This window comes from Salvelinus alpinus, chromosome 37 (genome assembly GCF_045679555.1).
Source record: "Salvelinus alpinus chromosome 37, SLU_Salpinus.1, whole genome shotgun sequence".
Lineage (NCBI taxonomy): Eukaryota > Metazoa > Chordata > Actinopteri > Salmoniformes > Salmonidae > Salvelinus > Salvelinus alpinus.
The window spans coordinates 9,198,102-9,221,823 of NC_092122.1; the positions used below are offsets into that span (position 1 = coordinate 9,198,102).

The following is a 23,722-nucleotide window of genomic DNA, read 5'->3' on the forward strand; positions in this document are numbered from 1 at the left end:
TGTAACAGATAGGGCTAAATTGAAATGTTTCTTACAGAAGAAATATGAAAAGCATACACATAAGCATGGTTTCAATTGAAAGGGAACAGTTTGGAGACTACGGGAAAATTATTAGACCAAAGTTGAGGACACAACAGTTCACCTGAAACGACTGCATCCACACATTACACTGTAGATTTTATGTGCATTTTACATGTACTGTACTTCTCTCTGCATTTGTTGATAACGGAATCTGAAAACAATTTGGATACATTCAGTAACAATAATTTTTCTGGAAAATGTGGGGTAGGTGCAACATAAGACAAAAAAAATGCAAAGTGTCTGAGTAAGAGGAGTAACTGGTGTCTCCAAGTGGCCACACAGCTAAGTAATTTCAATGCACCTTTATGACTCAAAGAAGAGTCTTCAACTATAAAGGGATTTTTTTTGCTTTCCTAGCTGTGCCATTGAGGAACTAGAGCAAGCACACTTGTAGTTGTTTTGTTTGGAACACAGCCCTGCATCCCCCCATTACACAATTACTGTTGTTTATGCAATCCAAAATCGGCCCATTATAAATTGCAATCGGGGTCAGGTAGGCATCATTTGAAAGCTTGTTCTATTGTCAACATGAATAGCTAAGTTTTAAAATGCAATCTTACAGTGTTAGGCTTTCACAGGGTTATTCAGAGAACCGGATCGTCCTTTTGGTGAGCAAAGAAATGAGTCATGCATGCATTCAGGTATGTGTTCCTCAGTGAATTTTCTTCAAAATAGACAGACAGGCTCATTCTGTTCAGAACAACCCAGGGTATGACACCATGTAATCTTGTAACTAAATCAAACACAGTGATCAAAAACTTTGTCACTGTATATGACATGAGTTTTATGATATGGAATGTGAAGTGCACATTTGGACTCAAGCGTGTTTGGTTTGCTTGTATGACATAAAGCGGTGTTTATTATAATACTCCACGTCTCATATTTCCAAATACATTGAATCCTCTTAATTTACAGCATTTCCCTCACTCAGACATGATTTTTTTAAGCAAAATTGCACAATTAGCGGGAGGGGTGGGGGCAACTTCTTGTCGCGTGGGGTGCTCAAGTTCAGAACGGCTGTCAATAAAAACCCATACAGCGTTGTGAATCGCAGAGCCTTGACAGCCACTGCATTTCCATATTTAGGCATTATTTTCAACCCGTATACGGGTACGAGTGTAAAGGGCTACGACACTGAATGGTCATTTGTATAAGTCTATTTACTATTCACAGTTTAGATGGAGCATGCATGGGTACAGACTGCAGAGTAGCAGCATCACCACTAGGCTCTTCTCCAGCGGTTCCCAAACTACCCCCATGTGGGGTTGCTTGATATGAATATGGGGTTGTGAGAGAATCACCAAAAGCCTGGTAAATGTCTTTATTTGTATTTAATAAATAATTATAATATCCTCTTTGTATCTCAAAATCATTGTAATGTGGTTTACCCAAAAATTATAAATTATAATGATTGTCACGCCCTGACCTGAGATATCTCTGTTTTCTTTATATTTTGGTTAGGTCAGGGTGTGACTATTGTGGATTATGCTAGTTTTTGTATTGTCTAGGGGTTTTGTATTGTCTAGGGTTTTTGTATGTCTAGAGTTTCACAGGTCTAGGTATTTGTATGCTTATGGTGGCCTGATAGGGTTCCCAATCAGAGGCAGCTGTTTATCGTTGTCTCTGATTGGGGATCATATTTAGGTAGCCATTTCCCCTTTGGTGTTTGTGGGTTCTTGTTCTATGTTTAGTTGCCTGTCTGCACTATCCATATAGCTTCACGGTTCGTTTTGTTATTTTGTTAGTTTGTTCAGTGTTCATTCGTTAAAATAAATAAGAATGTACGCATACCACGCTGCACCTTGGTCCGATTCATACGACAAATATCTCATATTTGAAATTCAACCAGTGAGGGAGCACCTTTAGATCGTGTTAAAAGGCTGCACTTGACCATTGCACTTGAATCATTAAATACCCAAATGCCTGCTGCAAAATGGACCATTTTCTTAGACCAGCATCCTTGGCAAGTTCGGTAGCTAATACATCAAGTGAATTCAGAGACAACTGAATCGCACAAAAACAGAAAATGTGCTAGAAAACATGACGAAACTTCCTCGAATACGGCTTTACTAGCATAATTGAAAACAATGAGGAGAAGCCAAAATGCATCTTGTGTGGAAATATCCTCTCACGTGAGAGCATGAAGCCTAACAAGCTTAAACGGCACCTTGACATCATGCACAAGGAACATGTTAACAAACCCAAAGTAAGATGAATTTAATCACACCTACAGCGTCATGGCTCAAAATGGTATGCAGCATAATCTAGAAATGTGTGCAACAAAAGTTCAACATGCACCTTCTGCTACCATTTCTGTCAAGCCATCTCCGCATACAATTTGATGCATATGTTGGAACGTATGCACCACACAGTGCGCCATGCAACTGCCTCTGCAACGCAATGCTGCAAGGAAAATGCATAGTTCCATTGGAAATGAATGTACTTCTTGTGTACCAAAAAGCAATGACATAGCTATGATCGATGTTTAAGCAACAGGTACAATTTAAAAAGGCCATGACTGTTTCTGAGAGAGCCCAGAAAGCATAGTTTGAGGTTAGCTATTGTATAGTACAGGACAAGCCATACACTATTGCAGAGATTTGATATTTGCGCCTGCAGCTTGATATAGTAAAAACAAGGTATGGGGAGGCAAAGGCACATATCAATACCTTTGTGAAATAACACTGTGAAACATAGGATTGATGCTATTGCTATCACTCAAGAGGAAACACTGACTGAACGACTCAGAAATTCCCCAGTTTATGCTCTCCAAATGGACGGGCCGAGATGCCCATGCATTGACTTTTGTTCGGTACATGTCCGGAGATGCTATTCACCAGGACATATTGTTGAGTCTCACGCTTCCCAAGCTTGAAACGGCACAGGGTTCAGTGCGCTGCGTGGCTATATTGATGAAAAACAGATTTTATGGGATCAAATAGTGGGCTTTACATTGCTTTTTTCACATGGTTGGGGTCGTGAGAATTTTTACATTAATTGGGTAGTTTGTCCTACACAATTAGTCTCTAATGCGAGACTTCGGGTAGGCCTGGGGAGATTACCCAATAGTAAATACACTTTTAGCAGTGTGCAACAATACAACAATGGAAAAAATAGGACTCGAAATAGAACTCGAAATTTGTGGTAGAAAGATTCAGTTAGAGACTGTTTTTATGTTCTGGAATGAGCCCTAGAGAGAGTTTGGGAAACTTTAGGGCGAGACACCATTGTTTTTCACATTCTGTGTTGTGAATTACCATTCAGTGTTTCTCTTCTCAACAATTCTCAATTATTTCACCCTGTCTTGAAAACGTCCAACTCTGGATTTCTCCATTCTACACTCAAAAAGGTATTTGGATCTAGATAAAGGGATACTTGGGGATTTTGGCAATGATGCCCTTTATCTACTTCCCCAGAGTCAGATGAACTTGTGGATACCATGTTTATGTCTCTGTGTCCAGTATGAAGGAAGTTAGAGGAAGTTACACAATCCAATGTTAACTAGCACTAGCACTGTGTATCTGCTAGCATGTTACAGTAACATTGGCCTGCAAAACTACCTCTAACTTTCTTCATACTAGACACTGTCATGACGTTGCCTGCGTGGGTATAGCAAACCCCATCCCCCTCTCCCTGCCTCCACTCCTTCAACCCATGCTGTGATCACAGAGAGATGTCGTAAATTCCTGAGAATCTCCCCACCACAAACAGTATTAAGACAGAGGGTAAACTTTCAGGACAAAGGAATTCTCTTCCACCTCACAGAACTTGAGGTACGAACATATTTCATATTCCTGCACAAGTAGGAATGATCAGGTGAAGGTCCAGCTATGAACCAGTCCATTTGTCCCCATGTGGGAAACTCAGGAATTACGGGTTGACCAAATTACCATACCGCTGTTTATATAATAACCTCAGATATGAGGTTAACATCCGTTTGTTGTATAAAATGAATGAGTGAGTATGATACTGTTTGTATAATTGTGTAATATGATTTTGAACTGTTTAATGAAGGAAAATACAATTGTATTTGTATTTGAACTATTTGAACTATTTGGTTGTATTTGAACTAAATCCAAGGACCGCCCCTGAGCCAGTTGGGTCAGAGACCATGGGACCACCCCTCTCTGCTATCTGAATAAAAGCCAACTCTTAAGAAATTACCCCAGACCATGTTATCCTCCAAGGAGGAGAACGAAGGTTGAGTAGAATTACTTTCTATACCACGTGGTTAAAACTCTTATACCAATAATAACAGGTTTTGATATTGATTTCTAGTCTGCAGCTAGGAATTCGGTATCATTGAACGCGAAGAAAGACAACCGCCGAAACAATCATTCTTTAACGAATGTCCCTCTGAACAATCCACAACCGAGACAGAACTTCACTCCAACCAAAACGAACTTTTCTCCAACGACCAAGGCGACACACACACTGGACGTAACTATATATATATTGATTGCAATTGTTCCCGAATGAGTGAGCGTTCATTTGTAAGGATTAGCATGTCAATTGTTATAATTATGGACTCTGTAGTGAATTCTTAGTCAAACGCAACTTTCCCTTTGTCTAACAGCCGCCATGCCGGTTTAGCCCACTAGGGCATATTTTCTCCCATTTCATGTAACTACTTTATTTTAAGTTTGTTTGTTTATGCATTTCTGTGAATTAATTAGTTAGTAATAAATAAATGATTTAAGACAATTGATGTATGGATGACTCATTGTGAAGACTGGGTTCGTGCAGATCAACGATTTACGACGTTTGGAATGAGACTGACGTAAGGTAGAGTAAATACATCTTTAATTAGAGGACTATTGATCAGATATGGAAATATCTGAAAGGTTAGATTGGGAAATTATAACCTTGTAATCTAATAACTTTCCCTGGTGCCCTCGAATTCATAGTTAATTAGTTACGTTATTACTCAAGTGATGCGTAATCCCTAATTATAGGAATCTATGATAAAAACTATAAGTCCTCAATTTAACGATAGGAAAGACACGACAACACATTCATCACCAGAATGCTGAAGTATCCCATTAAGATAACACACACCTTCATCTAGGTATTCCCATCTGTTCAGGCGGTGCTCGGCGGTCATCGTCACCGGTCTACTAGCTGCCACCGATCCCTTTTTCCTTTCTGTTTGTTTTGTCTTGATTGTTTTCACCTGTTGCTCATTTTGGTTCATTAATTGGTCTATTTAAACTTCTACTGCTCGCTTGCTGTTGTGCGGGCTTATCCTTACTGTCAGTGGTGCTGTTGTTTTTTTTCGCCTGCGTATTATGTTCTTTCCCTGTTTTGGAGACATGTGCTATGTGCTGTTTTGAAAATCGAGTTCTCACTTCCTGTTTATATTTCTTCTCAGGTTTTTGTCTGCCATATGAGTTCTGTTTTACTTACAGACATAATTCAAACAGTTTTAGAAACTTCAGAGTTTTTTCTATACAATAGTAATACTAATATGCATGTATTACCTTCTGGGACAGAGTAGGAGTAATTTCCGTTTGGGCACGCAATTTGTCCAAAGTGAAAATGCTGCCCCCCTGTCCCGAACAGGTTTTAAGAGACAATAAACTAACCAACAGATCAGTATAACTAAGATTACATTCTCAGTAACGGTTACATACACTTTTTACATGTGGTTGTTTGACTACCTTAGTTGAATGCACTGACTCAAGTCGCTTTCAATAAAAGTGTCTGCTAAATGAATAAAATGTAGAAATGTATGGTTCCAATGCATTCTGGATATTATTCTAATGAGCTCTGCCCCTCAAAAAGACAAACTCTTTGACCAAACAAAATTTGGTCAATTCGTTTCTACATGATGGAATCTGGTGCAGATCAAGTTCCACCATCCAGAAATGCTCTGCCATTTCCTGGTTGCTCAAATTCTAATAGTTTGCCTAATTTCAGTTAATGTGACAAAACAAGCAAATATATTTGAGAGAATCATTTTACCATCTAAACCGCTGTGAAATATATTTTCCATAACCAAAAATATTGGATTTTCAGCTGTTTGAAGCTGGTGTATGAAACCGAAAATAAAAGACACAAAAATGAAACTTAAGAACGAGAAGAGAAATAGCGCAAATAGAACATATGTACCACTTCTTAGACTTGCTTTCAATGAGAATGACAGATCTATAACACACATTTTTTGTGAATTTGGTCGGGTAGTCCAAAAAGTTACATATCGCAGCTTTAAGTAAATTCTACAAGAGACAATTACATTCCACCATAAAACATGAATTGATTGTGTAATGTTAACAAAATATGATGGAGCAAAACTTAAGGGCAGCAAAAATTAAATGTTTGAGTGCATAGACTGTGTTTACTACTAATATGAAACACTCGAGACAAGCACTCTTCATGCACGTCCTACAAATTTTTCAGATGTGGTATTATAATTATTAAGAATAATATTTATTATTTGGTTAAACAATGCCATTAGAGTTTTTTGCTTGATTGTTTATGCAATAAATTGTCAGGAAGGATGCTACACCCTACGATAATAGTAATCCTTCTCACATCGGGCACCAGTTAGTTTATTTAGGGAAATTATGAGTTGAAACTGTTATTTCTCAAAAAATATGTAGATGTCCCAGCGACAGATTGACCGGTTAACACCAGAGTGGGTATTAATTTTTATTTTACCTTTATTTAACTAGGCAAGTCAGTTAAGAAAAAAATATTATTTTCAATGACAGCCTAGTTCAGGGGTAGAACAACAGATTTTTACCTTTGTCAGCTTGGGGATTTGATCTCGCAACCTTTCAGTTACTAGTCCAAAGCTCGAACCACTAGGCTACCTGCCGGCCATAATCTTGTATGAATGCAATGTGTTATGGGTAAACCCCCATATTTTTCAACCATTAGGCTATTTACCAGTCCTTGGCCACTCTCCCCTTGTGATTTGATATTCCCTTTCAGTGGTTTTGTGAAATGGATTCTTCCGACACCCCTGTGGTAAAGCATGTCTTCCATGGTCTCGGTCGAGCTGCTGGAAGCTAGAACTGTAGCCTCCTCTTAAGGTTCTCTCCCCAGAAAGAAGGTACACATAATGCTATAAAGAGATAATGAGGTGTGCTCCCTGGGAGAATAGGCAGTATCCATTTCATAATTTACTGTGTTGAAAGTCAAGGCGATAGACCAGAACACTGCATTTGCTATGACTCTGGAGACTTCCAGTACATTGTGTTCCCCTTTCTGCCTTCCCCCATGAGTCACAATCTCTTGATATGACAGTATGATGAAAGAGCTATGTATGCTGAGAGCCCACTTCACACTCCAGGTGCACAAACCACCTCTGCTACTAGCCAGATCGCATGTGCTGCAAACATTTATTTTTGTTTACGAACCCAAGCATAGATCAAAATGAAATACTTGTAATAAGCCTCTAATTATGAAAATAATGTTTTTTTATTTCAAATTTGTAGAACAATTTTCTGGAAATGTTGCAAAAATGCTAAATTTGGTATGAAAATCTTGGTAATTAAAATTAAATGGTAGGATATCTCATGTTATGGTAAACATTGTGTAATGGTATATCAATCTGAAATTAAGTCTTAATTTGCCTGGAATAAAATCAAGTTTGTAGAAAAAAAATCTGAAAACTTTGGGCATGATATTTGGATATGAAAATGTTGTGATAAGAAAACTGTGAAATCAATCAAAAATCGAAATCTGTATTGTATATGCAGGGAGTCAGGAAACAGGTGCAGAATGTGTTTCATCGTCATCAGAAAACATCAGCAAACAGGCGAAGAGTACTGAACGTAACCAAAACCAATACTACCTGATGACTGAGGCTTACTGAGGGTATGTGAAGGGAGAGTAATCAGGGTGGTGATGAAGTCCATATATGCTTAGGGGGAGCAGGTGTGCGAGGGGGAGCAGGTGTGCGCAATAATGGTTGCCAGGTGTGCATAATGTGGGTTGCCAGGACCGGAGGTGTCACGCCCTGACTTTAGAGATCCCTATTATTCTCTATGTTTGGTTAGGTCAGGGTGTGACTCGGGTGGGAGAGTCTATGTCTATTTCTTTGTTTTGGCCGAGTGTGGTTCCCAATCAGAGGCAGCTGTCTATCGTTGTCTCTGATTGGGGATCATATATAAGTTGTCATTTTCCGTTTGGGTTTTGTGGGATTTTGTTTTCTGTTTAGTGTCTGTACCTGACAGAACTGTGCGCTTTCGTTTTCACTTTTGTTATTTTGTTTGAGTGTTTTTTGAAAATAGAAATCATGAACAATTTCCACGCTGCGTTTTGGTCCACTCCTTTCGACGAGAGCCGTAACAGGTGGTTAGTAGATCTGTAATGTCACGTGCCGGAGTGGGAGTAGATGTGACAACATGGATCAAAAGCAATGACAAGTGATGGTAAATATTGTGTAATGGTAAATATTGTGTAATGGTGTATCAATCTGAAATTAAGTCATATTTTGCCAGGAATAAAATCTAGTTTGTAGAAACATTTTCTGGAAATGTTGCAAAAAGGCAACATTGGATATGAAAATATTGGGTATTAAAATTCAATGGTATGAAAAAATCTAAATAGATCAAAAGCATTGACATTAAATTAAGTCATATTTCAAATCAAATTGTATTGGTCGCATACTCGTATTTAGCAGATGTTAATGTGGGTATAGTGAAATTATTGTGTTCCTAACTCCAACAGTGCAGTAATATCTAACAATACACACACATCTAAAAGTAAAAGCTTGAAATACAGACATTTTAGGATGAGCAATGTCGGAGTCCAGAATATGTATGTACTGTATGTGTATGGTTCTGCTTTTCTTTTTTAGTTAAAAAAGTATGTATGGTTCTTAGTTAAGTAAATCAATCAAACCTTTCTTTATGCAATTGCAGACAGAAGTTGACAACAGAAACACATCACGTATGTTTCAGAGTAACTTCTGCTAAATAAAAAAGGTCAAAGTTGCTTTAATATACTTGCAGTCAACCCCTAGTGATGTAACTGCCTACATCAACACCTTCTACTCATGAGACCAAGCCCATGCATATACAGTTATACACACTTGCAGGAGAAAACAATAGTCCAGTGTTTTCTAAGGGATCAGCAGTAATGTTCCATTCCTGTGTGGCTTACAGTGGTGTGTCTGACTTTTCTATTTTCTATTTACTCCCCTACAGGGGTCTGTGTCTATGTATCTCTTTTAGCCTTGAGGCACTTTCTCACAGACACCCTGTTTTGACTACAATGGCTCACACATCTGCTCAGACCGTTTTTTATAAGAGGCAGAGGCTAGAAAAGAACTGTGGAACAGTATTAAACATTATATTGCATATATTGATAATCTGTGGTCCAGGACCCTATAAATGTAGTGGGGGAGGGTCTTATAGCCCTTCCCCTTCTAGTAATTCAACATAAGCATAATCAATTATTATAGTACATCAATCATTTGGTGCAGCCGCTTTCATGACCCCAAGGTGATCCCATCAGTCACCAGAACCTCAAAGTTCTACAACTGCACCATCGGCGGCATCTTGACCGGTTGCATCACCGCCTGGTATGGCAACTGCTCGACATCTGACCGTAAGGCGCTGCAGAGGGTAGTGCGGACGGCAAAGTACATCACTGGCGCCAAGCTTCCTGCCATCCAGGACCTATATAATAGGCGGTGTCAGAGGAAAGCCCATAAATTTGTCAGGGACTCCAGTCACCCAAGTCATAAACTGTTTTCTCTGCTACTGCACGGCAAGCGGTACCGGAGCGCCAAGTCTAGGACCAAAAGGCTCCTTAACTTCTTGCAACTATAGGGGGTGCTGTTCCGCATTAGCATTTTTTGGTCTCCAAATTAAACTGCCTCGTGCTCAATTCTTGATCGTACAATATGCATATTATTGTTATTATTGGATAGAAAACACTTTCTAGTGTCTATAGCCGTTGGAATTTTGTCTCTGAGTGGTACAGAACTACTTCTACATCACTTTTCCTGACAGGGAGTCAGATTTCAGAAATTTTTACCCCTGATCTGGGATCGGTTTTAAGGTGCCAGTAGATGCTATAGAGAAACCGACACTGCCTACGTCTTCCTCTGGGTGTCAGTACGTCATCACGTTTTGAATGGATTCGATTGCGCAATCAGAGCCACTATAAAACACGAAAACGTAGAAGTACCGCTCTCTTCCTGCATGCGTCATGCGCAAAATGGACATCAGACCTGCCTCCTTCCAAATCGTTGTTTAGAGAGTGATATTTCTCCGGTCATGTTTTTAGTCGTTATAGTTGTTAAAAACATCATAATGTAGTTAATTTGAACCGTTTTATAGCAATTTATATCCGTTTAGTGCGATTTTGAGGAATTTCTTTGTTGTGCACTCTGAAACTTTGGACACGTTTCGGGGTCCCGTTCGATCGTTAGTGGATATTTCGAAGGACAGAGGACATCTATCGACCAAAAGAAGATTCGACCCAAGAAAGGATTCTTTGCCCAAGATTCTGATGGAAGAACAGCTCACAGTAAGAACAATTTATGATGATAAATCGTGTTTCTGTCGAAATATTTTAAACGCATATTTCGCCATTTTGTTTGTTATCGCGTCACTTGGCGAACCCTGTATTGAAAAGTAAGGATAATTTTAAAAATGTAAGTCAGCGGTTGCATTAAGAACTAATTTGTCTTTCGATTCCTGTCAACCCTGTATTTTTTAGTCAAGTATATGATTAGCTTTCAATTAAACTAGATCACTCTGAAAGATGACGTCAGACATTTTGAGGCTTGATTTCCTAGTATTTTCATTGTGTAACCACGGTTTTGTATGGCTAAATATGCACCTTTTCGAACAAACTGTATATGTATGTTGTAAAATGGTGTTACAGGAGTGTCATCGGAAGAATTCTGAGAAGGTTAGTGAAAAAATTAATATATTTTGGCGGTGATTACGTTATAGCGCTCTTTGGCTGGAATCGATGCTCTGGTAACGTTTTCACATGTGGTATGCTAACTTATCGATTTATTGTGTTTTCGCTGTAAAACGCTTAGAAAATCTGAAATATTGTCTGGAATCACAAGATCTGGGTCTTTCCATTGCTATGCTTTGTCTATTCTTATGAAATGTTTTATTAAGAGTAAATTGGTCATACACGTTGCTCTCTATAGTAATTCTAGTCGTCTTGTGATGGTCGGTGCAATTGTAAACTGTGATTTCTACCTGAAATATGCACTTTTTTCTAACAAAACCTATCCTATACCATAAATATGTTATCAGACTGTCATCTGAAGAGGTTTTTTCTTGGTTAGTGGCTATCAATATCTTAGTTTAGCCGAATTGGTGATAGCACCTGAAGTAGTAAGAAACTGATGGAGTTAGAAAAGTGGTGTATTTTGCTAACGTGTTTAGCTAATAGATTTACATATTTTGTCTTCCCTGTAAAACATTTTAAAAATCTGAAATGGTGGCTTTATTCACAAGATCTGTATCTTTCATCTGGTGTCTTGGACTTGTGATTTAATGATATTTAGATGCTACTATCTACTTGTGAAGCTATGCTAGCTATGCTAATCAGTGTGTGGGGGGGTGGGGGGTGATCCCGGACCCGGGGTAGAGGCTCGTTAGAGGTTAACAGCTTCTACCCCAAAGCCATAAGGCTGCTGAACAATTAATTTAAAAAAACATCAATCGCTATGATAAAACTGACTCTCGTGAGGGCCACAACAGGAAAGGAAGACCCAGAGTTACCTCTGCTGCAGAGGATAAGTTCATTAGAGTTACCAGCCTCAGAAATTGCAGCCCCAAAAAATGCTTCATGGAGTTCAAGTAACAGACACATCTCAACATCAACTGTTCAGAGGAGACTACGTGAATCAGGCCTTCAAGGTCAAATTCCTGCAAAGAAACCACTACTAAAGGACACCAATAAGAAGAAGAAACTTGCATGGGCCAAGAAACACGAGACAATGGATATTAGACCGGTGGAAATCTGTCCTTTGGTCTGATGAGTCCAAATGTAAGAGTTTTGGTTCAAACCGCCGTGTCTTTGTGAGATGCAGAGTAGGTGAATGGAAGATCTCAGCGTGTGTGGGTTCCACCGTGAAGCATGTAGGAGGAGGTGGGATGGTGTGGGGGTGTTTTTTTAGTGACACTGTCAGTGATTTATTTAGAATTCAAGGCACACTTAACCAGCATGGCTACCACAGCTTTCTGGAGCGATATGCCATCCCATCTGGTTTGCGCTTAGTGGGACTATCAGTTGTTTTTCAACAGGACAATGATCCAACACACCTCCAGGCTGTGTAAGGGCTATTTGACCAAGAAGGAGAGTGATGGAGTGCTGCATCAGATGACCTGGCCTCAACAATCACCCAATCTCAACCAAATTGAGATGGTTTGGAATGAGTGAAGGAAAAGGAGCCAACAGGTGCTCAGCATATGTGGGAACTCCTTCAAGACTGTTGGAAAAGCATTTTAGGTGAAGCTGGTTTAGAGAATGCCAAGAGTGTGCATAACTGTCATCAAGGCAAAGGGTGGTTACTTTGAAGAATCTCAAATATAAAATGTATTTTGATTTCTTTAACACCTGTTTGGTTACTACATTATTTCATATGTGTTATTTCACAGTTTTGATGTCTTCACTATTATTCTACAAAGTAGAAAATAGTAAAAATAACGAAAAACCTTTGAATGAGTTAGGTGTGTCCAAACTGTTGACTGGTACTGTATCTATACAGTTAAAGTCGTAAGTTTACATACACTTAGGTTGGAGTCATTAACTTCTTGTCGGTTCAGGGGGGCGCTGTTTTCACTTTGGAAAAAATTGTGCCCAAATTAAACGGCCTCGTACTCTGTTCTAGATCATACAATATGCATATTATTATTACTATTGGATAGAAAACACTCAGAAGTTTCTCAAACTGTTTGAATTATATCTGTGAGTAAAACAGAACTCATTTGGCAGCAAACTTCCATACAGGAAGTGAAAATCTGAAAACGAGGCTCTGTTTCAGGGCCTGCCTATTCAACTGGCTTTTATTTATCGATACGTATGCACTTCATACGCCTTCCACTAGATGTCAACAGGCAGTGGAAGGTTGAATGGGGTGTCTAGCTTGATCTGAGGCCGAATAAGAGCTTTTGGAGTGACAGGTCAGCCATTTTGTCAGTTTTCCACGGCGCGCGAAGGAGCTCCACATTGTGTTCTGAAAAGCGTTCGGTATACTCCGGCTCTGATTTTATTTGATACATATGAGAAAAACATCATAAAGTAGGATTTGTCAACCGAGTTTGATCAGTTTATTCAACGTTTATTGGGACTTTTGGAATTTTCCGTTCTTTGCGCCAAGAGAAGATGGGCATGTTCGCGCCACATGGCTAGCCAAGGTTGCTAATTCGACAGAAGAAATGGACATTCTAAAACCAAACAACGATTTATTCTGGACCAAGGACTCCTTGCACAACATTCTGATGGAAGCTCAGCAAAAGTAAGACACAATTTATGATGTTATTTCGTATTTCTGTGGAATATGTAGAATCCAACAGGGCGGAGAATATGTGAGCGCTGTCTCACAATAATGCATTTTGTATGTTGTAGTAAAGTTATTTTAAAAAATCTAACACAGCGGTTGCATTAAGAACCAGTGTATCTTTCATTTGCTGTACAACATGTATTTTTTAGTAAAGTTTATGATGAGTTCTTTGATTAGATTAGGTGACTGTCCAAAATATCTCCGGAGATTTTGGTGAATTGTTGCTACATATTCACAATGTATAATGTAATTTGCAGCTCTAAATATGCACATTTTCGAACAAAACATAAATGTATTGTATAACATGATGTTATAAGACTGTCATCTGATGAAGTTTTCCAAAGGTTAGTGATTAATTTTATCTATATTGATGTTTTTGTGAAATCTATGCTGGCGGTGGATAAATAGCTTTGTGTGTTTGGCTATTGTGATGAGCTAATATAATTCTATATTGTGTTTTCGCTGTAAAACACTTAAAAAAAAACAGAAATATTGGCTGGATTCACAAGATGTTTATCTTTCATTTGCTGTACACCATGTATTTTTCATAAATGTTTTATGATGAGTATTTATGTATTTCACGTTGCTCTCTGTAATTATTCTGGCTGCTTTGGTGCTATTTGTGATGGTGGCTACAATGTAAAACCAGGATTTGTAGCTATAAATATGCAAATTTTCGAACAAAACATAAATGTATTGTATAACAGGATGTTATAAGACTGTCATCTGATGAAGTTGTTCTAGGTTAGTGATTAATCTTCTCTCTATTTGTGGGTTTTGTGAAGGCTACCTATGCGGTGGAAACATAGTGAACATATGCCGTTGTGTGTTTGGCTATTGTGGTTAGCTAATATAAATACATATTGTGTTTTCGCTGTAAAACATTTAAAAAATCGGAAATGATGGCTGGATTCACAAGATGTTTATCTTTCATTTGCTGTATTGGACTTGTGATTTCATGAAATTATATTATATGATATCCCTGTCCCGTTAGGCTAGGCTATGCTAGTCAGCTTTTTTGATGAGGATGATCCCGGATCCGGGAAGGGTATGAAATAAAGGTTAAAACTCGTTTTTCAATCACTCCACAAATTTCTTGTCAACAAACTATAGTTCTTGTGATCATTTTGACTCCACGGGGTGAGATCTTGCGTGGAGCCCCAGATCGAGGGAGATTATCAGTGGTCTTGTATGTCTTCCATTTCCTAATAACTGCTCCCACGGTTGATTTCTTCAAACCAAGCTGCCTACCTATTGCAGATTCAGTCTTCCCAGCCTGGTGCAGGTCTACAATTTTGTTTCTGGTGTCCTTTGACAGCTCTTTGGTCTTGGCCATAGTGGAGTTTGGAGTGTGACTGTTTGAGGTTGTGGACAGGTGTCTTTTATACTGATAACAAGTTCAAACAGGTGCCATTAATACAGGTAACGAGTGGAGGACAGAGACGCCTCTTAAAGAAGAAGTTACAGGTCTGTGAGAGCCAGAAATCTTGCTTGTTTGTAGGTGACCAAATACTTATTTTCCACCATAATTTGCAAATAAATTCATAAAAAATCCTACAATGTGATTTTCGGGATTTTCTTTTCTCATTTTGTCTGTCTGTGGGTTCTGACTGCCGCACACTGCTTCAAGCAGTGAGTAGTTCTGGAAGTTCAAGTAACAATAAATCAAATAGATGTATAGTTAAAGAAATGAAAGTAATTATGGATGGTGTTTTACAGGTTTAACAAAGTGGATTTCTGGACTGTGATGGCGGGAAAACACGACCTTGAGAATCCTGATGAAGAATGTCAACAGGTGGGATACACACGCATGGACTGACTACATTCAAGTCATTTAAACACATTTTTTTCTGTGTTCCTATTCTGCGTGAACTTTTTAACTGTTAAGGGCACACATTTACTTTTGTTTTCAGTTGGTTGGGGTCTCTAAAATAGTCACCCACAAGGATTACAACCGCATGACAAAGATGCATGACATTGCCCTGGTGAAGCTGAAGACCCCGCTGGTGTTCAACCAGTGTGTGAGACCCATAGAGATATGGATGAGGCCAATCGAACCCAAAAAGCAATGCACAGTGACCGGCTGGGGTACCACCAGAGAGAGTCAGTAGATTTCCTACCTTTTTGAAGTTTAGTTGCCTTCATCTCTTTATTAGAAAGGTCAGGTGTGCCTTTCTGGGGTCATAACTGACATTACATCCTAATTGATCATTCAGTGAAGAGGGTCCTGTTATTTTGTTTTTCCCCTCTTGATGTGCTCTTTCTCCCTCTTCCTACTCTTCTACACTCAGATGGGCCTCGTGCCAACAGACTCCAGGAGGTTAATGTGACCTGCTTATCCTCAGAGGACTGTAACAAGTTCTACCTTGGTGTCGTTCAGCCCACCATGTTCTGTGCTGGAGACCCTGAAGGAGGTGTAGACGCCTGTCAGGTAGTGACCTTGAACTCTGACAATGCTTTCATGTATTTTTTACCTTTTTGTTGTATTCTACTTTCATATAGAAAGTCTGTTCTGTTATCTTCGTCTTATGACGTGTTTGTTCCTGCAGGGTGACTCGGGTGGACCTCTGTCCTGCTACACAGGGTCCAGGTATGAGTTGGCTGGAGTGGTCAGCTGGGGAGTGGGCTGTGGTAGAGCGCGGAGGCCTGGCGTCTATACTAAAGTACAGGTCTACCTAGACTGGATCAATGAATTAATTCAAGGTAAGGACACACTTGGAGCCCAACGCTAGAGAAATACTTTGTTTTTAAGCACTCGGGAGATTTTTTTCTGATCTTTTCTTTTTAACAGGTGAAACGTCTATGTCTGGTGGCATTACTGTGACTGAAGGTAGGTTGTCACTGCAAATTATTTAACTACCTGAAATAAAATTTTACAGGATTTAAAAAAAAAAATCTGATTTTCATTATCTTACTGCCAGCACATCAAATTGTAATTTGTTGATCAAAACAGTGCAATATCAAAACAGAAGATCGTATTCAGTTTGACCGCTAACCCTCTTGTACCCTCTGTCTCCCAGAGAGTTGTGGTCAGAGTAAGATATTGACCTGCCGGCTGGACTCCCGCCCGGCATGGTTGTATGCGACCTTGGAGGGTGAGGTGCGGGTGGGGAGTGTGACGGAGGCGTGCGCCAACTCCTGGCCCTGGCAGGTCAGTCTGCAGTCCAAAGGGAGACATTACTGCAGCGGGACCCTGATCCACCACCACTGGGTCCTGGCACCGCAACACTGCCGCAGCAAGTGAGTCAGTCACCAAGTACCGACACAGGGGACACACTATCGTCTGTAATCTAACCTCTACATGATCATTTTCTTTGAATATCACTTTCTATCTCTGTCGTGGTGCTTCACTCATTCAGTGGACTCATACACGCACCTTCACATTCTTTCATCACACTCAGTATTGTGCTCTCAAACAGCCCTTGGAATGTCAGTGAGGGTAGGTCAGCTACTGTAGTTCTTGTTCACCAGTCCTATTGCACACAAATGGTGCCTGTCTATTCTCCTCTCTTTCAGACCTACAGTTGACACGGTGGTGCTGGGAGGTCACGACCTGAGGTTCATGGCTGCCCAGACCATCCCGGTGGACGAGGTGTTCAACCACCCCCACGACGGAACCTTCCCTCCGACCTCTGACCTCACACTCATCAAGCTCAGTGTTCCAGCTCGATTTGGTAACAAATACTCTTCCAGCATGGGTTACTTTAGCTCACGGACCTGATTGTATTGCTTGAATGGTTTACAGGACCGTAAACTTGGCTTGCAGGCCAATTAAAGCATGCGACTTATCTAGGATGCTTATTCTGGTGGTCTTCTCTGATATGTCCCTAGATGACACTGTGTTTCCAGTTTGCCTCCCACGTGAGGATGTGAAGCTGGATGACAGCTGGTCCTGTGTGACAACAGGCTGGGGACCCAGCAACTCGGCACGTATGTACAGCAACGTAACTCTTCATTCATGACTAAGTTCTGGAGTACGGTTGGTGGCCGATTTTTACCACAAGGAACTGGAGGGACTCATCCTCCTGGATCCAGTGTTTCATCGGTCTTGCTCGTAAATAGGCAGCATCCTTCTCTATTATAAAAATGTCATATTATTTGCTTATGTGCTCTGTTGTCCTCCCATAGCGAAGGTTAGCAGTGCCATCCTGCACCAGGCCAGGCTGGGTCTGGTCAACAGGACCGCTTGTAGAGAGAGCTGGGGAGAGGATCTCATTACGGACACTCAGCTGTGTACAGACCCGGCCGGCTCTGTCTCCTGCATGGTATGTACAGTGGGACGGTTAGCTCTATGGTGTACTCATGAAGACATGGGTTAAGTTTTGGATCAATGAATGGTTTTGAATGTACAGTACTGATGTGAATGAGTGGTCTTCATAGAAATGTGATGTTGAATACCCGACTGGACTAGTGCACGCAAACTTTCACAACATTGTTTTAACTTTAGTGTAATTGATCATATTTTCAAATAGCATCAAGTCTTTTCTTCTTTCTTCCCTATCTATAGGGGGACTCTGGTGCTCCACTCCTCTGCCAGAAAATAAATGGGGTCTTCTTCCTCTTTGGGGTGGTCACATGGGGCAGCCCAAGCTGTGACATCAGCACACCAGCAGTCTTCTCCCGACTATCAGATTATCATTCCTGGATCACAAACATAACCAATGACATCTGACTTTGTTTCACATTATAATGGAATAAACAATGACTTTTTTGATCCAGTGTTCATTTTGAGACTTGTGTAATGTAAAGGCACACAATGACAGTGTATAATGGAATCACAATTAGATGTTGAGAGGAATGTCAAGCACACATCAAGCTGACTGTCGCACACTGTATTTCGGTCTTCATAGGGTTTGTCAAAGATGTTTACTTTTCTCTTGTAATTATTTTCTTCAGTGGACACTATGATTGAAATATATTGCGCATATGATTTTATACATTCAAATATAACATGGGAACATGTTTTAAGGAGGTAGGAATGTACTCTGACTGCACAAAACATTAAGAACACTTGCTCATGACAGACTGACCAGGTGAAAGATATGATCCCTTATGGATGTCACTTGTTAAATCCACCAATCAGTGTAGATGAAGGGGAGGAGACAGGTTAAAGAAGAATTTTTGAAATCCTTGAGACATGGGTTGTGTATGTGTGCCATTCAGAGGGTGAGTGGGTAAGACAAAAGATTACGTGCCTTTGAACAGGGTATGGTAGTAGGTGCCAGGCGCACCGGTTTGTGTCAAGAACTGCAACGCTGCTGAGTTTCTCACGCATCCGTTTCTCGTGTGTATCAATAATTGTCCACCACACAAAGGACATCCAGCCAACTTGACACAACCGTGAGAAGCATTGGCGTCAACATGGGCCAGCATCCCTGTGGAACGTGTTCGACACCTTGTAGTGTCCATGCCCGATGAATTGGGGGGGGGGGTGCAACTTTAATAACAAAGCGCAGTCATGGGACAGACGTTTAGCCTCCTGCTCTGTTTATCTGACCTATAATCTTACACAAGGTTCCTTTTTATCACAATATGTCAATATTAGGCTACCTATACAAGTCTGAATGACATGTGTGGTAAAACTGCCAGTGCCACTAAAATAATGCTGATGTATCATTCAAATAGGAGCTGCACAGCTTAAAATGGCAGGAGGCTTGGGTTGACCTGGAAAAACCCATGGGAAATGTCATATTTACCCGCATTATTTATTTGAATGATGACTAAATGTTTGTAGGCTACAGTAACTAATGACCCAACACAAATTTCATTATTTTGATTTGTTTTTTAAATTGTTTAGTTCATAGAGTTATATAGAGGACTCTAGTGCCCAAAAGCCTGTTCTAGAATTGGCAGTGCTGTTGAGGACTTTCCCTATTTTTGAAGTAGTCAACTGAGTGGGACTTGCTATGGGTTAAGGAAGAATCGCATAATTCCAACCAGGTCATCAGGGAATTAGTCAATGACTTATACTCCGAAAACATTCCATAACTGCAGGTGGCTGCAAATCGCCAACCAAGGCTTTATACCTGTTCAAACAACACAGGGCCCTTTCAGTTTGTTTACCAACTCATCAAAGTAGAAGTACATTGACTACTTCAATATGGAGATAGATGGTGGTGCCGGTGCGCCTACAGAAGCCTAACCTGTGTTAACTTCAGACCTTTTTCTGCGTGTATTCCAAAACCCTGTTCATTCCCCATTCATTTTTCACAAGAGCGCTTTATTTCCAGGTTTAGGACTGCAAGCTAGCAGCTCTATAGAGTACCACAGTATGAGTCATAATACCCATAAAACCTAGTGGTCAAACAAGGAAATGGTTCCAATTGTTTTTCCACCATTAATTTTAGAAACACTTAAAATAAGGGCTGTGTTTCATGTAGGCTTACCCTGGCAGGACGTTTTGATAACCGTGTAAATCTCTTTAGGACAAGGGGACATTTAAGTGTTTCTAAAATCCCCTATGATGTAAACTGACAAGTGTTGGAGGAACTACTGGATGAGAAAGGTGAGTCTTAATGACGGCCGGGGAACCAGGATTGACTCAGTAATTGGTAATGAATCTGCTCTGGATCTTACTTTGATCTCAAGTTCAATGGCAGGCAGATGTAGTTGGGAGGTTTTGGAGGAATCTACGGTGGGTAGTGATCACGATCTTATCATGTGTACTGTAGGATTGAGGGAGGAAGAATCAGTAGGAAATGGATTGAGGAGATGGATATTTGGTAAAGCAGAGTGTGGTCAGTTTCAGGAGTTGAGTGAATAAGAGCTGTCTCAGGTTGATCTCAATTCAGATATAGAAACACGCAATGGTGGAATAAGAGGCGCAATAGTAGGGGCAGCAAGGCAGGTGATTCCTATGGGTACAGGGGGGAGAAAGAGTAACACAGTCCCCTGGTGGAGTGAAGAGTGTAGAGAAGCAGTGAAGAGTAGGAACAGCGCTTTCAGAATGTTAAAAAGGTCCCATAATTACCAGCACCTGATTCAGTATAAACAAGCACAATCAGTAGTAAGGAGGATCATTAGGACAGCTAAGAGGGAGTGTTGGCACCGGTTCTGTGGAAACATAGGCAGGACCACTCCTGTGGTAGAGGTATGGGAGATGATTGAGGACAGAAGAGATTGGTATCTCCCTGTGCTGAAAGGTGGGGAGATTGTTGCAGTGAGAGATATGGAAAAGGCAGAGATGCTAACCCAGGCATTTGTGAAGGTGCACAGCTCAAAGAATCTGACAGAAGAGGGGCAGCGTGGGAGAGAGAGGGTCAGAGGAGAATATCCGGTGGTCCTGGATCAGAGAGAGATGGTGGGGGATACATTGAATGGCCCTTTTACATTGGCTGAGATGAAGAGAGCATTAGCTAAAGCTGGGGTAACATCTCCTGGGAAGGATGAGATGTGTTACATCATGATGGCTCATCTCGGTGACACTGCAATGGGGAAAGTATTGGGCCTTTATAAGAAGGTGTGGCAGGAAGTTGGAAAGAGGCGGTAGTGGTGCCAAAACGTAAACCTGGGAAAGACCCTACTAGTCCTTCAAGCTATAGGCCACGTTGAGATCTCACGTTGAGTCAGTCATACGGAAGACACAGGCATATAAGGATGTGGTTGTAGCCGTTTTCTTTGATGTAGAGAAGGCTTATGATATGATGTGGAAGGAAGGCCTACTTATCAAGCTGAATAATATGGGGGTTAGGGGAAGGGGTTTTAACTGGATAAAATAGTTATTTTTGGCCGATCAGTACAAGTGAGGGTGGGGAGCTCTATGTCAGAAAGCTGTGAGGTGGATATTGGTACCCCCTAGGGAAGTGTCATTAGTCCTTTGTTGTTCTCCATTATTATTGACAATGTATTCTCTAAGGTAAGACCTGATACTGCATTTACATTTACATTTAAGTCATTTAGCAGACGCTCTTATCCAGAGCGACTTACAAATACTGGGAGGTCATTGTTTGCAAATGATGGAGTGCTGTGGAAGAGAGGGAGACATATTACCCATACAGCCAGAGGAGTTCAAGAAGCTTTTAGTGAAGTAGAGCGGTGGTCCCTCAGGTGGGGCTTCAAGTTTTCAGTTGAGAAAACACAGACTGTGTTTTCTTCTAGAAGGAAGGTTGAGGAGGAAATATACCTGAAGTTGTATGGAAGGAATCTGGAGAGGGTGGGAGGGTTTAGGTTCGAGTGGTTTGGCACTCGAATGACATGGGCGGAGCATATTAACAGAGTAGTTGTCAAAGGAGAGAAAATATTGAATGTGATGCGTTGCTTGTCAGGAATGGAGTGGGGGGCAGATAGAATTCCGTTGAAAATCATTTATATATATACAGTAGGGAGAACAAGTATTTGATACACTGCCGATTTTGCAGGTTTTCCTACTTACAAAGCATGTAGAGGTCTGTAATTTTTATCAAAGGTACACTTCAACTGTGAGAGACGGAATCTAAAACAAAAATCCAGAAAATCACATTGTATGATTTTTAAGTAATTAATTTGCATTTTATTGCATGACATAAGTATTTGATCACCTACCAACCAGTAAGAAATCCGGCTCTCACAGACCTGTTAGTTTCTCTTTAAGAAGCCCTCCTGTTCTCCACTCATTACCTGTATTAACTGCACCTGTTTGAACTCGTTACCTGTATAAAAGACACCTGTCCACACACTCAATCAAACAGACTCCAACCTCTCCACAATGGCCAAGACCAGAGAGCTGTATAAGGACATCAGGGATAACATTGTAGACCTGCACAAGGCTGGGATGGGCTACAGGATAATAGGCAAGCAGCTTGGTGAGAAGGCAACAACTGTTGGCGCAATTATTCGAAAATGGAAGAAGTTCAAGATGACGGTCAATCACCCTCAGTCTGGGGCTCCATGCAAGATCTCACCTCGTGGGGCATCAATGATCATGAGGAAGGTGAGGGATCAGCCCAGAACTACACAGCAGGACCTGATCAATGACCTGAAGAGAGCTGGGACCACAGTCTCAAAGAAAACCATTAGTAACACACTACGCCGTCATGGATTAAAATCCTGCAGCGCATGCAAGGTCCCCCTGCTCAAGCCAGCGCATGTCCAGGCCCGTCTGAAGTTTGCCAATGACCATCTGGATGATCCAGAGGAGGAATGGGAGAAGGTCATGTGGTCTGATGAGACAAAAATATAGCTTTTTGGTCTAAACTCCACTCGCCGTGTTTGGAGGAAGAAGAAGGATGAGTACAACCCCAAGAACACCATCCCAATCATGAAGCATGGAGGTGGAAACATCATTCTTTGGGGATGCTTTTCTGCAAAGGGGACAGGACGACTCCACCGTATTGAGGGGAGGATGGATGGGCCATGTATCGCGAGATCTTGGCCAACAACCTCCTTCCCTCAGTAAGAGCATTGAAAATGGGTTGTGGCTGGGTCTTCCAGCATGACAACGACCCGAAACACACAGCCAGGGCAACTAAGGAGTGGCTCCGTAAAAAGCATCTCAAGGTCCTGGAGTGGCCTAGCCAGTCTCCAGACCTGAACCCAATAGAAAATCTTTGGAGAGAGCTGAAAGTCCATATTGCCCAGCGACAGCCCCGAAACCTGAAGGATCTGGAGAAGGTCTGTATGGAGGAGTGGGCCAAAATCCCTGCTGCAGTGTGTGCAAACCTGGTCAAGAACTACAGGAAATGTATGATCTCTGTAATTGCAAACAAAGGTTTCTGTACCAAATATTAAGGTCTGCTTTTCTGATGTATCAAATACTTATGTCATGCAATAAAATGCAAATTAATTACTTAAAAATCATGCAATGTGATTTTCTGGATTTTTGTTTTAGATTCCGTCTCTCACAGTTGAAGTGTACCTATGATAAAAATTACAGACCTCTACATGCTTTGTAAGTAGGAAAACCTGCAAAATCGGCAGTGTATCAAATACTTGTTCTCCCCACTGTATATAGCGTTGTTAAGTTCTAATTCTCAGAGTAAAAAACTCAACGGACATTATGAAAGCATAACCAAGTTTAATTCTTTGTCTGAATACAACTGCATTCAGACAAAGACAATTTCACACAAGCACTGATATTTAACCCTTTCTCCTAGGCTAAGTCTCCTCCTACACATCTGTCTTTACTGCTAGGCAGGACACTAAGTAATACGGGCCATAAACTTTTATTTCTCC

At 40.7% G+C, this 23,722-nt stretch overlaps 1 protein-coding gene across 1 annotated transcript in view; it reads left to right on the top strand.

Moving 5' to 3' along the window:
* Window positions 1-18,287, top strand: part of LOC139565884 (transmembrane protease serine 9-like) — a 22,963-nt gene extending 4,676 nt beyond the window's left edge. Inside the window, exons 4-14 of the mRNA XM_071386514.1 lie at window positions 15,170-15,205; window positions 15,293-15,368; window positions 15,487-15,676; window positions 15,865-16,004; window positions 16,123-16,276; window positions 16,365-16,403; window positions 16,594-16,813; window positions 17,090-17,247; window positions 17,405-17,503; window positions 17,702-17,838; window positions 18,081-18,287. Coding sequence (XP_071242615.1) covers window positions 15,170-15,205; window positions 15,293-15,368; window positions 15,487-15,676; window positions 15,865-16,004; window positions 16,123-16,276; window positions 16,365-16,403; window positions 16,594-16,813; window positions 17,090-17,247; window positions 17,405-17,503; window positions 17,702-17,838; window positions 18,081-18,245 — 1,414 coding nt within the window. The 3' untranslated portion in view covers window positions 18,246-18,287. The remainder of the gene's footprint in view (window positions 1-15,169; window positions 15,206-15,292; window positions 15,369-15,486; window positions 15,677-15,864; window positions 16,005-16,122; window positions 16,277-16,364; window positions 16,404-16,593; window positions 16,814-17,089; window positions 17,248-17,404; window positions 17,504-17,701; window positions 17,839-18,080) is intronic.
* Window positions 18,288-23,722: the final 5,435 nt, after the last annotated feature.